This window comes from Vigna radiata, unplaced genomic scaffold (assembly GCF_000741045.1).
Source record: "Vigna radiata var. radiata cultivar VC1973A unplaced genomic scaffold, Vradiata_ver6 scaffold_269, whole genome shotgun sequence".
Taxonomy (NCBI): Eukaryota; Viridiplantae; Streptophyta; class Magnoliopsida; order Fabales; family Fabaceae; genus Vigna; species Vigna radiata.
This window is the reverse complement of record NW_014543977.1, coordinates 46,223-62,040: the sequence shown is the minus strand read 5'-3', so window position 1 is coordinate 62,040 and position 15,818 is coordinate 46,223. Positions and strand designations below refer to the sequence as shown.

The 15,818-nt window shown below is 29.2% G+C and overlaps 1 protein-coding gene across 1 annotated transcript in view; it reads right to left on the bottom strand.

The window, feature by feature from the left end:
* LOC106755049 (ABSCISIC ACID-INSENSITIVE 5-like protein 3) overlaps positions 1 to 8,141 on the bottom strand; it is a 15,950-nt gene extending 7,809 nt beyond the window's left edge. The window contains exons 1-2 of the mRNA XM_014637147.1: positions 7,440 to 8,141; positions 7,281 to 7,352 (exon numbers count right to left, since the gene is read on the bottom strand). Coding sequence (XP_014492633.1) covers positions 7,281 to 7,352; positions 7,440 to 8,141 — 774 coding nt within the window. The remainder of the gene's footprint in view (positions 1 to 7,280; positions 7,353 to 7,439) is intronic.
* Positions 8,142 to 15,818: the final 7,677 nt, after the last annotated feature.

The window sequence follows — 15,818 nt, the reverse complement described above, 5'->3', positions numbered from 1 at the left end:
GTGTATTTGAAGGTGAAATCCCTAAATTAAAAGGGATTTCACCCTTTTATAATCCACCTATGCACTTGAAATGGTGCCACCTGGAAGCGTCAGCATACCACATGTTCAAAAACTTCACGACGTTAACTGCATTTAACGGAAAGACTTTTATTGATTCAAATTGACAAAATTAGAGACCTAATTGATCACTTTCAAAATTGGAGGACCCAATTGAAACAAACCCCCAAATACAGAGACCTCCGAACCTATTAAACCTTATTTTTTAATTTTTTATTTATAATTTTTTATATGTGTATATAATTTATTTTATCATTTTATCTACTTATTTTATGCTAAAATAATTTTTTATTTATATTTATTTTGTTGCCTCGTAAAATTGTTTTATTAATCAATTGTTTATTATTTATATTTTATTATGTAAAAATTAAAATAATATTTATTAATTATTATAATATAATAAAAAATAATACTAGAAAAGTTACTCTTAATAAACTTTTATTAATTTTTGTCATTTGATATTTCTATAATATTAATTAGTTTTGCTATATTACTCTTTTTTATGATATTTCATCATTATATAGTCATTTAATAAAATTTAACGTTAAAAAATATATTTTAGTATTAGGCTATAAAATACTATCATTTAAAAATAATAATATTGATATTTATTTTAAAGTAAGTTAAATTTTAAAATAAATAGTTATTTTAGTGTTTGCTCTTATACACATTTTTTAACATATTTTTACATATTTAATATGTTAAAGAATATAATATATTTAAAGTATTATTTTTTTTATATAGTCTCTTTTTCTTTTATGATTTCTATTACTTAATCCTTTAATAAAATTAAATTTAAAAAAATATATATATTTTACTTTTATTACTTAAAATAATATTATTTAAAAAGTAATATATGTTTATTGATAAAAAAAAATATAAAAATTTGTGATAAAAAAATTGTCTTAAAAAATTAATTATTAATCTTTTGTGTGAACAATTTCTTTCATTAATATTTTATTATTAAATAAGGTTTTCTTGACTAGACGAAGCAATTGAACTGGAACTAGAGAGGAGGAAATAGTAGATACAGTTCTCACAATTAACTGAATCAAAATTGTTATAAGTTCAGTTTTTAAAAACTGAACCTTAAAATAGTATACTGAATTTTTAGTAAAAGTGGATCAATTTTTTTGTATAATATAGTATAATTAACTATAGTACAGTACAAATTAATCATTTTTACCCCACTCTATCACTAAGTATACCATAATTATATTCAATTTTAATATTTATAATAATATTAATTTGAATATCTCGTAAATGCATAATATAAATAGATTGTGATCAAATCTTGAAATTAATCCTTCTTAACTTATCTTTAAATTTAAAGTGTGCTTTTAAATAATTTGAAGTTAGTTTAATACAAAATGTTATCAAAATAGTTCCACTGATCAACAACATGTACTCAAAAATTCAACTTCAGAGTTTGATGTTTTAAACAATTATCAATTCAAGATATATCGATACTTAGTTATATATAGTATTATCATCAGAAAAACTCAACAATAACTTATTCATCTTGTGTTGAGTCTTCCAAGTCCAACACAAAATGTGCTTCTTCCAGCAATGAAAACAAGCCTTTGCTGGAAGATGACTTCCTGGTTGCAAATTATAGATTTCTCAGTAAAGGCTTAAAAGGAAAATAATTATAAAAGCACAATAAACAATTTGACCTAAAACTTTAGAAACTTTATTCTCATATAAAAAAAATGTATAAAAAAGTAAACTAAAATATCGACATATTTACAGAGGAAAAAATAATTTATTCTAGCCATATAAAAAAAAAAAGAATGCTTTAGTAGCACGGACCTTACAAGATTCTTTAGAACTCTAAATTTCTCAGTAGATTCCTCGATATGCAAACCATTTTCCTTCTATGAACAGTTGAATACTCTAAAAATACATAAGGCTCATTATTGTTTTGCAAACGCTATACAATTCTCTGTTTAAAAAATGAAGCAATGAGATGAAAATCACGTATTTCTGAAAGCCATTGTAACGAATGAAGCTAAAATGTGGTTGAGCTGGTACGACGTAGTTGGTATCTTGGAGTGAGACTTGTAGATGAAAATAACTTTTCACCCAATTCCTGCAATTATTGATATGAAAAATATTAAAGACTATTTTTGTTATTTAAAAAAATATTTTTAATCTAAGTAATTTAGCAATTGATTTCAGACATTAATTAGCAGTAAAATGGAAGTTAATTTTCTCTGTTCATAATCAGGAAAATGGTTATCACCGAGTAGTTTACAATTAGAAAATTATCATCGAGTAGAAAAATCTTAGACAAACGAGTCCTAGATCTTAATTTGTAGTATATAGTAATATTTAACGAGTTTGGAAAAGTCAATAGTTCATCACTTTTAGTTTTTCAATTTTAAATTTTGATTTCATTATAGTGTTTAAGTCCAACTTGCTAATGACTAACCTTTTTATTGGAGCTTCATTTAGCAAATATGATCTGGTTGTTAAGCCATTATTGTTCATTCTCCTTTCCTTTACTCCTAAAATTAAACAAAGATTGACGAGAAATTGCAATAAATGAGCTACTCTTATAAAACAATCCAATTGCTAATAAGAATATTCTCAAGAAACAACCATCGAGTAACTTATTTTTCTTCTATTTATAAAAAATAAAAATATAAATATTACCAACATTTATTTTTCTCCTTATATTATTATCAATTTTACTTAAAAAAGTCACTTCTTTTACTAACTAGTAAACTATATTTTTCAAAGCAAACAACTTACATTGCCTAAATTGTTTTAGTAATAATCAATCATCAAGGCAATGCAATAAAAGACTAATTTTCAAGATAAAGAGTTTTTATTTATTTTTTAAATCATTGTATTAATATTAATTATATTTCTCGGAAATAACTACGTGCATGTTGGAAATCCGTTTGATTTTTTATTTTATACTTTTCATATGAGATAGATTATATAACCCTTTTTAAAAATATAGAGAACGCATCGAATAAAAAAATCAATAAAGAAAAAAATATGAAAAGTATTATTATAAATATAAAGATGTTATTAAACTTAGTTTTTATGTTGAATAAATCATATAAACTATTTCTTTTTTTTTAATTATAAATGAGCAGATATGGATGGCAACATAGTGAGAGTTTTATCTTATACTCATTCCCAAAGAAGAAATCATCTCGATACTCATATTCAAACCCAAAGTATGAAAAAGATGTACTCTTATTTCTTCAATATAAAAAAATAAATTAAAATTCTATACATTTCAAATTAGAGTATCAAATAAAAATTTATGAAAACTATAATATTAATAAAATTTGTAAACATTAATGAAATAAAATAAAAAAAATTTAAGAACATTTTTAAAAAATTGTAAAAGGAAAACATATATTCAAATTAAAAAATATTTTAAGTCTTTTTACTTTCATTATTTAAATTCTTATGTAATCTATTTTTTTATAAACTAATAAAAATTTAATAGACTATTTGAAAGATTAAATTAATAATAACTAAAAAATTATCTTTTTGAGTTTTAATATATGTTCGATGGTGATAAACAAGATTTATGAGAATCACATTAAATTATTATATTATAGTAAATAAAGTTTAAAAAAAAGTAAAAATGATTAAATGTTTGACTTAAAAACAAATTGATAGATGAAATTTCACAAAGCAAAATAAATGTATAATTAAGAATATGATTAAACAAAAAATACCTTAGAAATTTAAAAACTTTTTAGACATCAAACTAGTCAAATTCCTAATGACAATGAAAATTACTTTAACACAACAAAAGAGTTTTTTAAACATTAATGATAAAATAATAAAAAAGATAAGTTTTTTATATTACTTAGTAAATGAAACATTTATGTTATCGAATCCTTAATTCTCATGTGAAAAAATAATAATAAATAAGATATTAAAAAGGAATAAAAGTATTTAAATGTGAGATAAAATATATTTAATTGACATACACAAATGTTCTGATAAGAAAAATAAATATCTTAGAGATGTGAATGAATTTCAAGCCAAATTAGAGGAAAGAGAAAAAAGTGTGTAGGAGAAAAAAAAGGAAATATTATAAAACTAAAAATTAAGAATAAAATATATAAAATAAACAATAACTATTTTAAAAATTTAAACATGGATGAAAATGAAGGTACGAATGAGTATTAGGACATATATAGAGATGAGATATACATACCTACATCCATAAAAAAACTCAGATATTATTCATGTCCATATAACTAATGAATGCGGAAATTTTCATCAAAGTTTATGTCATTCCCTACCTAAAAACTATTAAATCATATTTTTTTTCTTCAAAAACATGTCAAAAGAATACGTTGAAGCTTGGCACGTTAGTCATTTTGGCTTTGTCTTGATATAAATAACTAAATATTTGAATATGAATAAAATATTTATTAACGCAAAAAATATCGGAATATAACATTTTAAAGAAAAATAATTATTAAGAATGAATGGAAGTTCTATAGTTAGAAAATTCTTGGGGCCATCGGAACTAATCTCCTTAATGAACCTTGTTATTTTAAAAAAAAGTATTGACACGAGTTTGATTTTATGAATTATTGGTTAGCAAATTCACACCATCTGTTAATTGCAATTTATCCTGCATATAGTTTTAAAATTACACGAGCAATTTTGCACGCACTAACGTCTATAACGATTATAAAAACTTTCAACAATCAATATTTGAATTAAATTCTTGCATTATTGAAAAATAAAATACTATACGCAGACATTATAAGCAGTTTCATACTATTATGAAATCAGAATCATAGTATAAATTTTTTATAATAATTATCTAATAATTTAATAATGATAAGTTGAATTAACTTACCCGTTTAAAATTTTACAGCAGAAACTATCTAATCATTTAATACTTCTCGTAAAATAGTGTGTACTATTAGTTTCAAAATTGGCGTGATGCATATTGTGTCGTAAAGACATCACAGAAATGATACTTTTACCCATTAAGATAAAATATTTGATAATCCATTCTAAAAATATATTAATATATATTATAATTTTGTATATGTCAAATTAATACTACCGAATTGTTAATACACATCTCTTTTGTGTTAGAATGTAATGTTAATAAAATAAATATACTGCATACTCCTATCTAGGCAAGCAAGCCTATACAATAAAAAAAGAGTTATACACCTAATTTTGATTATAAAGAATTGAATGAAAAAGAATCCAGAAAAAAAAAAAAACTCTTTATTTCTTAAAATGTTGATAAACTAGGTTCTACTACGAGATCTTACGTACCAAACAAAGGGAAAAGAAAATTAAAACCCCACAGTTTGTGTATGTGTGATTTTTAGTCCAAAGACATGAATATGTGTGTGTCTATATATATATATATATATATAAAATTATCCAAATAATAATAATAATAGAAAAAATATTTTCTTGTTAAATGTTAAAAATAACAAAAGCTAACTTTTGTAAAAATAATATAAAACACAATAATTCATACTTATGAGTTGTTGAAGAGAAAGAAATTAAATAAAACTTGTCTTCTGGAGAAAAAGAAGAAGAGAAAAGCTTAATAAAATGTTGAAGACAAAAAAAATAAAAAAATAAATAATAAACTAGATTGTAATTTTTTTTTTAAAATGCCCTAAATCAGTATATAGAAAACAACTAAGATTTTTTGCTAGACCCTTCAACGTTAAGCAAAACTTTTAACTAAAATAACTTGTCAATAAATTCAAAGAATGCCAATGACTGAAAGTGAAATGAAAGAGAAAGAATAACACATTTGCACCGAATGCCCTAAGCAAATAAAATGAAAACACTAACCAATTGAGGGAGTTTTAAGGTTAATTATGAGAGATTGCACCAAATCAATACTTACCAATTAAATAAAAAAAAAAACAGTAACTGAAGGATGGGAATCGATTTGAGGTCAAGGTTAGGGGAGTAAAATAATAAGTGAAGTTAATTAGAATATTTTTTTTTTCTTTTGTGGCCGGAAGAATTAGCTTCTCAAGAGAAATAAATTTCTTTACAAATTAAAATTAATTTTTATACTCTCTGATATAGTATCTTTAATTCTTTTAATTTTTTTATATACATTTATTTTAATATATAGAAGAGTAAGGTTGTCACTGTTACACCTTTTCTCTTTATATCATTTAAACTTGTTTTTCTTTGTTTCAAACTAAACTTCAGAATGTTTTTGTGAAAGAGTTTGAATAACCAAGTATTTTTTTAATGATAAAAATAGAAACTAGATATGCCCATAAAACAAACTTTATGTAGTATAGGAAGTTTTACCCATCGGTGGAGAACGATAAGAGAATGGTGGAGAACAATAAGCGATCAGTCAGGGGTTATCAGTCAAGGTATAAACTGAAGGAAACAAGGTGGTAAGGAGTTGAAGTGTGACTAAGGGTGATGAGCGAGTATTTTGGAATAAGAAATTGACGTGGTGAGGTGGTTACGAGTGAGGGACGGATGTTACGGAATATGATATAGCGGTTACAAAAGAAGTTAAGGCCTAATCTCTATAAATGATTGAACCAGGTACTCTCTTTGAATTAGTTATCAATAATTTTACCCTAATTGTGATCTTGTTGATTTGAGTGTCAGAGTGATAACGTGTAGATTACAACTGCTAACATTGAAAGATCGATCAGAGGGAAGGAAAGAGTAAGGAGTGTTAGTCTCGGATCCCATACTGAAACACTTTCCAAACACGCCTTGTACTTCCATCGTTTGTTGTTAGAATAAACCCTCCAAACAAACAAAGATGTTCCTTGTACTCATGCTTATGCGGCTAGTCTCCTACACTTTTAGAACCTTGCATTAGTTTTATTTGACATGCTCTTTTGCTAAGGTAGTCGAAAACACAATCTTTGCACTGTTTTATATATTTCCATTTTTTGTGATAATGGTCTTCTTCTCTTTTGTACATCTAACATTGGATTATTAAAATGGAATAGAAAATGTCTTTTTCATTGTACATAACAAACACTTGCACATACAAGAATCATACTTGTGCTCGTTGGCTTACAAATATATGTGCACTTACCTGTGTGTAGTGCTTTGTCTTCACTAAATACAAATCTATTTACTTACAAAAGAAGAACAATTGTGCGATGCAGTCATGAATAAAATATCATAAAAAGTAATTATTAGCACAACACATACATACAAAACAAAACTATTTTCAGTTGAAAATGGATTGCTGAATGTACCTTCAGCTTTTTGAGCCAGCAATTCACTTTCTGAAGGCGACACTTCTCGTTCTCTAATCTATGTATGTGTTCCTGGAAGAAACAATATGATAAAGAACAAACTACAGTGATATAAAAATTTCTATGACTGCATGAAAGTTGACGAGACATTGAACTAACCTGCTTCTTTGCCCTAGATCTTGCTGCAGATTCCCTGTTCTTAGCCATCCTCTTTTGTCTTCTCTCTACAGCCTTTTCCAGCATCTCATCATTTGAGTGCTTTCTCTTCGTAAAAAGAGAGGTCTTAGAAGAATCTGAATAGGAAGGAGACATTGGAATCCCCGCTGAGTTTTCTGAATAACTAAGTTGGCTATCGTAGAATGAGTTATTAGAAACACTGAAATCTTGAGAGTTTCCAATTATCTGTGACTGATCATGATGATGATGATGAGGTTGGTGGGTGCTAACAGAAGGAATTTGCAACCAATGTTGTTGATGTATTGAATCAATCACCATTGGTGGCAGAGTGTGAACGTTGGCATTCTGATCAGCTACATTGATCACACCTGCATTAGCTAGGACATGTTCTAAAGTTGATTCCCCTAAAGTAGGTTCATTCAAGAGGGTTTCTACCGACCTGTTCATGTGTTCATGGTCAACAATTCCCCTCCAAGCCTCACCAATGCCACTGGTTTTGGTAAATGAATGATGATCACATGAAGGGTCTTGCACAAGATATGCACTTTCATTCCCTGTGTTTCCCAACAACGGTCTCTGAACATCCTCAAATCTGAGGTTGTAGAAAGACCTTTGTCTAACCATAGGTGGGTACTGTGGACCCTGCCCTCTATTAGGAGAAAAACCCATAATCCTTCTAGCCATTCAGCTATATATACAGTTTTTGCCAGAAAAATTTTCCAAAAAAAAAAATGAATTAAGAAAGTAACTTGAAGAAGAAACCAATGTTTTTACCAAAAACAGTTATCAAACAATGAGTAGGGTTTTGCTAAAGAAGAAGAAGAATGAGGATATTTGAATTTATAGTGTTTGGTTTGAGGATGGGTTGGAGAGATGAGCACAACAGTTAGTACCTGAAGCGAAATATGAGCCGCCACAAAAGATAGAAAAGTGAAACAAACCTAACGCAGATGGTATTCTCACCTCAACCACTACTCTGAATTATTTGCTAAATTGGTGGATTTAAAGGTTAAATATAAATCGAAGATCCAACTAACCAAGATATAACATCCAATAATAACCTTCTTTGGTTAAGCACTAGAACCTATTTTAGGTTTATTTTTTGCCACTTTCTTTTTCGACTGACTTGACTCCTGCAAGAATAGGCTAAGACTACATAGTGATTTAAACATGTTGGTGATGGTACACTCTGTTGTTTAATACCCATTATTTTCTTCTTATTTTTTTCACTTGCTTGAGCTCTTCATTAATTGAGTATCTCTCACTTAGATCAATATCACCAATAATGGTAACCCTGTTGTCAAGTTCATCCTATGTCTGAAAAATGGAAAAATTATCATATGTTTTGCTAAATGCCATATGAAATTATATTTTTATAATATTGACTGAATGTTATACCGTAATTAACATTTTACATATCGAAACTTTCATTTTCAATATTTTAGTTCTGACATGAGTAACAATATTTAATAAAATTATAGAAGAAGAGAGTAATACAGGCTTATATGGAAATTGGCTGGGATCAAGGATTTAGATAGTAGAATCGGAATATAAAAATCAATTTCGAGAGTACTTCTATGTTAAAAGATACTTGTAATTAGGGATGGTAAAAAAATCCGCGCCCGCGGATATCCGCGGATATAATCTATGACGGATAGTTGATACCTGCAGATATTTAATACCCGGAACTCGGGATAACGGGTAATTTAATACCCGCTTATAAACGGGTTGAGTACGGGTATTATACTATCCATACCTGTGGATATCCGCTACCCGTAAAAAATAAAAATAAAAATTTAATTTTTATTTTATTAATTTAAATTAATTAAAATTAACATTAATTTATATTTTACAAGGTTAAATTTAATTAAAATTGTACTATATGAAGTATACCGATCGAAATTAATTGTCATTTATGGACAATTAACAGGTATTAATATGTCACATTGTCTTACTCTTTACATATTGGATTTGATTGCCTAAAAATATACTGCACTAATTAATAGGTCAGATTCTCTTCCTCTTTATAAAATATACGGTATTAATTATTGATTATTAGGTTTGATTACCTAAATATATACTGCATTAATGGTTAATTAATGAGCTTGTCTGCCACAGGCTCAGAGTGGATGACATTCTTAGGAAGGATTGAAGATCAAAAGAGAACAAAGCAAAGAAGGACGACAACCCCTTAGACCAATTCAACCGAAACAAAAATTAAATTTTAATTTATATTTAATTTAATTTATATTATATTTTATATATTTTTTCTTGTAATTTTATTTAAATTTTATTTTAATAATTTATAAAAATATATTTTTTTTAAATATTTACGGGTATCCGCGGATATTTGTAGGTTTTAAAATATCCGTGGATATTTTTTAAGCGGCTAGCCGTACGGGTAGCAGGTGGATTATTTTTTGTCGGGTCTGGTTGTGGGTAGGCACTATCCGTGCCCGACATGACCCGTTGTCATCCCTACTTGAAATATATATTTTCTGTATGTATTTTTATCAGATTTTTTCTTTTCAAAATATTTTTTTAACTTTACTTAATTTCACTAAGATATTGTGCTAAATAGTTATCTAAGTAAATCGAATATGGTAGTTTCAATTCCGGTTACGGAATTCTGAACCTGGTTGAATGTAATTTCAATAGAAGTATACTTGGTAACTAGTTTCTAAATAACCGAACTGTGAACTACATTTCTTTTTATTTTAAAATTAAGGAAACTAAATCTATAATTAAATTAAATATATCTTTAGTTTCTAAACTTAAGCACATAATTCATCCTTAATTTTGATACTCATCCTTAAACTTTAAAACTAAATAATATAATTTTGCTAATTCAATTGAATTCTTTTTTCTATGTCAAATAATGTTTCATGTTAGTGTTTGATTTATTTACATTCACTAGTGCAAAAACACTGTTTAACGTCACCCACAAGACGTCGGTTCGAGAGAAGCCCGACGTATATGTGCGGACGGTGGCATTACCGTAAATAAGTTGGTAACCTAGACATCAGTTTCAAGGGAAGGCAACGTCTATGAGATTGTAGACGTCTGCTCTGCCCTACACTAACGTCTAATGGCCTGAGGTAGGCGATAAGACAGTTTATTGACGTCGGTTTTAATGAGGGGCCAACGTCTACAAGGCTACAATTAATGCTCTTCACTTGATTCCCAGGCGCTTAGACATCATTTAGTGAAAAAGCGACGTCTATGACCTGTCTGGAAGGCAGGAAGACACAAATTTCTGCAATTTAGACATTCGTGTTTAATGGGAGAGACGTCTATGTGCCTATAATTAATTATGTTCACCAAACTCAGACGTCCAACAGAGGGGCACCGACATCTAAATTATTATAGACGTCGGCGTCACTTCACAACTGTCGTCAACATCCCTGATAGTAAATGAAACGTCAATCGGTTCAGCTTCCTAGACGTCGGCTCCCCTTTAAACCGACATCTACTAGGCATTCAAAAAGACAGATTAAATGTTATCTTGGACGTCAAATTAGTTAGATAACCGACGTCTAGGTGACTATAGACGTCGGTTTCTGGAGCAACCGACGCCCCATTTCATTTTAAATAAACCGTAGACTCTTCGCGGCATTGAAGTTTCTAATATCATCTTCCTCTTCTCCTTTTTCTCTTGCGGCATCTCTTCTTTTTCTCTCTTGCGGCATTGCATTAGTGTTTCTGATAACATCATCGTCTTCCTCCTCTCGTTTTCCTCTCTTGCGGCAAAGCATCCCAGGTGCGTGGTTTTTTATGGTTACCGTTTAACCTTTGTCGGTGTTTCATCGATTATCTTCTAGTCCAACTGATTAAAATTTGTTTTCTTTGTGTTGTGTTTTAGTGCAGTTTTGTTCCTTTCTTGGGTAACGTAGTACCACATTCTCCCTTTGCTAGCTGCCTCCAAGAAAGAAAACAGCGTCTTTTGGATTTATGGTGACGTTTCGACCCAAAAATGAACCTGGGTCGTTGCCTAGTTATCGTTTCACTGTAATTTTTTCCTCTTGCGATTGAAAATGGAACTAAGCAACAATCCAGGTTTGGTGTTGGGTTGAAATGCCATTAGAAATTCAAAAGACGCAAGCTTTTTTTTAGGGAAACTAGCAAAAGGAGAGTGTGCTACTAGGCTATCCAAAGACAGGAACAAAACTGCACTAAAACACAACAATTGTATTAGATGTCGGTTAATGCATTAACCAACGTCTATAGTGACTTTAGACATCGCTTAGTGACATGTTTGAAGTTTTTATGTGCTTTTAGACGTCGGTTAATGTGTAGTCCGACATCTATATACTGCTTTTAGATGTCGGTCATGGCATTGTAGATGTTTGTTGGGTGTCTGTCCGACGTCCCATTGACATCACCGGTAATGGCGTAGGTTGTTTAGTAGACGTTAAAAGTCCAAAATAACCAACGTTAATCAGCGTTTTTCCACTAGTGATTCTTTAATACATTCTACTCTGAATTCATTTTTAAATTTTGTTTAACCTTTTATAATTTTATGCTTCTACAAAATAATTATTATAAACTATTTAAGTAGAAAAATAACTATATAAAATATGGTAATTAATAAAATTAATTATTTAGAAAATTAATTGATTATAAAAAATGATAATTATTTAAAAAAACATGTAAATAAGAAAATTTATTAACGATATTAAGATTTATAAATTTTGAAACAATTTGTTTGTAAATTTTGTTTGGAAAATTTCACAAAAAAAAATATAGCAAATAATTTAAAAGAAAATAGTGAAAAACATTTTATATAATTTAAGTTATTGATATATAAATAATAAATATAATAATTAAAATATTTAGAAATATAATAATAATTATTCAAATAAAAATAATATTTTATAAAGAATACTATTCCTATGATTATATGTAAATTTTAATTTTGTAGAAAAACATTAAAACTTCACTAAAATATTATTTTAATATAAAATATATTTTTCTATTTTTTTATTTATATTTATTTAATCCATATTTCTTTTATAAATGTTGTAAGTAGAGCCGTCAAAATGGGTCACAACCCGCGAGCCACCCGGCCCGTCACGGGTTCGGGCCGGGTTGGGTTTGAAAAATACAACCCACTTATATGCGGGTCAGATTTCAACCCGACTCATTTAGACCTGGCTCATATGGGTTGAACCCGTGGTGAGCCGGGTTGGCCCATCAACTCACCTACCTAATTTTATTTTTTTAATTTATTATTTTATTTATGAAACCCTAAAAAATAAAATACTTTCTTCACTCATTGTGTATACCAAAAAAGTAACATCTGCTCTCACAAATCACTCTCACGGTATTTACTCTCATTTGACGATGTTCTCACCCTCACTTCATTGAAATTCTTTAAGGAGAAGGTAAAACACCCTTCCTTTTCTCTTCTCTTTTTAATGACAAAAATAGGGGTTTGCAAATTTGTTTTTTGTTCTGAGGGATTTGAAGACATGGAATGATTTTTTGATGTTTTGACATGCTTGTATCAGATTTTGGCAGCTCTAGTTGTAAGTCTCAAATCGGCTATTTATAAAATATAAGTGGGTACAAATCTCACCTTACAAGTTAGGTTTTTTAGAGTCAAATTAGATTTAAAATCCAACCATTAACATGATATCATAATCGTGGATTATAATTTATACTTGTGAAATTCACTTCTTAAAAATAAATAAATAACTATTAATATGTTTTTTCCATTGAATACAAAACTAAATAATTTTCTAACAAATTAAAATTTTACATTTTTAATTTTTGAATTAATTAGTTCTTAAAATAATTACATTTCACACTAAATAATTATTTTAAATTAATTTTTAAATAATTACATTTTAATTTAATTATTTTTCTAAGTTATTATTTTCTAGTATATTTATAGCTTGATACCTATTTTGGTCCATATATTAGTTACTTTTGTTCAAAGTGGTCCTCAAGTTCTTTTAGTGTTCAAAGTGGTCCTTTTTTTTCTAAAATTTGTTCAATTTGGCCCTTTTCGTTGACGACGTCTAAATCACTGATGACATAGCATCCACGTAAGGAAAATGGAATGAGCTGTTGATAGCAACCTCCTTAGCTAGGTGTTAAGGGTCCGACAAGTGTACCGAATCATATCAAGTAATATATCTTATGAATTCTTTTCCGATTTCTCCTAATCCACTCTCATATATCTTATGAATTCTACTTTTTCATTAATGTTAATGCCACTTTCTAATTTACCCTAATCCCAATGTCTTGGTGAAAAAAGCCTACTCCTAATCACTAGTTTACTATGTCTAGTCTCCCTAGCAATTGATCATGCATTACAATAATTCGCACAGAAGCTTAAGGCAATTGGTCCTCCTATCCCTATGTTTAGGTAATATTGCTCCTAAGAGAATTTTCCCATGTATTATGCTATTGAATAATGTCTTAAACAAAGCATACAAATATAATAGAAGAAAAACTCTAACAATTAATGAAATCAAGCGTATGAATGAAGTATCAATTAAATATGTGAGAGTATCAAAGGATTACATCGTTTTCCTCAACAACAATGGAGTTTAGTTCACCATAGACATGGTAAATCTAGATGAAAAGAATGAAAAAGTATGATTAGAAAAACCCTAGATTTGATAAGTTGGAGCTCCCACATCCAAAATCCGCCTCCAAGGGGTGAAGAGAGTGTTTATGCGCCTTTTTTTGTCAAAAGATGACCTCTAAGGGTCGTACAATTCTATTTATAATTCATTAAAACAAAGCAGAAATTGGCCCACGTCCAAAGACTGGGGCTCAGCGGTGGGCGCGATACCCCTTGTTCCCCTCAGCGTTGACGCTCAAGTGTTTTGCCATATTTAATTGAAGAAGCTGGCGCTCAACCGTGGGCGCGATACCCCTGGTTCCCCTCAGCTCTGACTGTTAACACCCTGACAAGTGTACCAGATCGTATCAAGTAATAAATAGACGGTAAGTCCGAATATCGTTTCCCAAGGGACTCTTAAGCATAGACGTTCATGTGAATTAATTTCATAAAACTTGACAAAGATTGAATTTAGGGTTTGTAATGCAAAACGAGAATAATCATGCAAAATGCAAAATCTTGATCAATTGGCAAATAAAGATATGAATGAATGGAGTTGTTGGGGATTACCGTTTCATCCTAATCCACCCTCCTACATCTACTATTCTTATTAAATTCAACTTTATTATCAATGTTCATGCAACTTTCTAATTTCCTCTATACCCGATCTCTCAGCAAAGAGAACCTATTACCAATTATTAGTTTACTATCTCTAGTCTCCCTAATAAATATAGTAACTGATGAGTCGATATTTTATTGATTTCACTTAGTTTATTGTGCTAGAATTATTTAGGGAATTGTGCTTAATTGTCCGGTATTTTCCCGTTTTTCCTAATTATGTTTAATTTGACCGGAAATTCTAATTTTAATTAATTTGAATTTTCTGAGCTAATTATTTGCATTATTATTTTCAGGGAAAATTTTGGAAACACAATTTAGGACACTTGGAGGACACCAAATAAATTCAAGACTCTCCATTTAGACATTTTAAATTTTAGTTGTATTGTAATTTTAATAGTTTAAACTTTTTAGACAAGCTTGTGCACATTGGGCCAATTTTTGACAAAAATATGATGGGCCCAAATAGTAAAAAGACACTTGGCAACTTTAGGATTTTTAGGGTGGACCCCACCCTAATTTTTAAGGACACATGGCCCTTAGAAAAGAGGGGCAACCGTCACTTTTGCTAGGACATTCTCGGCTGGAACAAAAGAAAAATTCTGAAGAAGCTTTGAACATGTTCTCTGTGAGGGGCATTGGCTGAATGAAACACTTTTCCCTTTCTTTGATTTTGTGCAAGCACTGGAATCATGGGAGTTGCCTTTTATTTTTATTGAATGCAAGTTACATTTAATGCTTGAAGATTTAATTTCATTTGAGGCTGGAATGTTTACTTTTTCTTTCTTTTTGGAGCTTGTCTTGAATGCTACGGTGCACTCCATTTGGTGGGAGTTGGTCCCTTTTCATTGCTAGCAGAGTCACGGTCTTGAGGAGGAGATTTAGTATCAAATTTAATTCTTATTCCATGTAACCAACCGTACACTTTTTGTTGACTAACTTTGCTTAACATTGCTTTGGTTTTATTTGGAATTTACAATGTTTTTCTTTTAAGCCTTTATCATTTAACTCATTCAGTAACTGATGTTTGTCTTTATTGATATGGGGACGTACAGTAATGACATGAACTGGTGAGTAATTTCTTGATTTTGCAATACCACCTAGGGATACGGGTAGGACGATCAATTGCGCTAACTTCTGTTTATAATGCGGTATTAATTGCTAGGGGA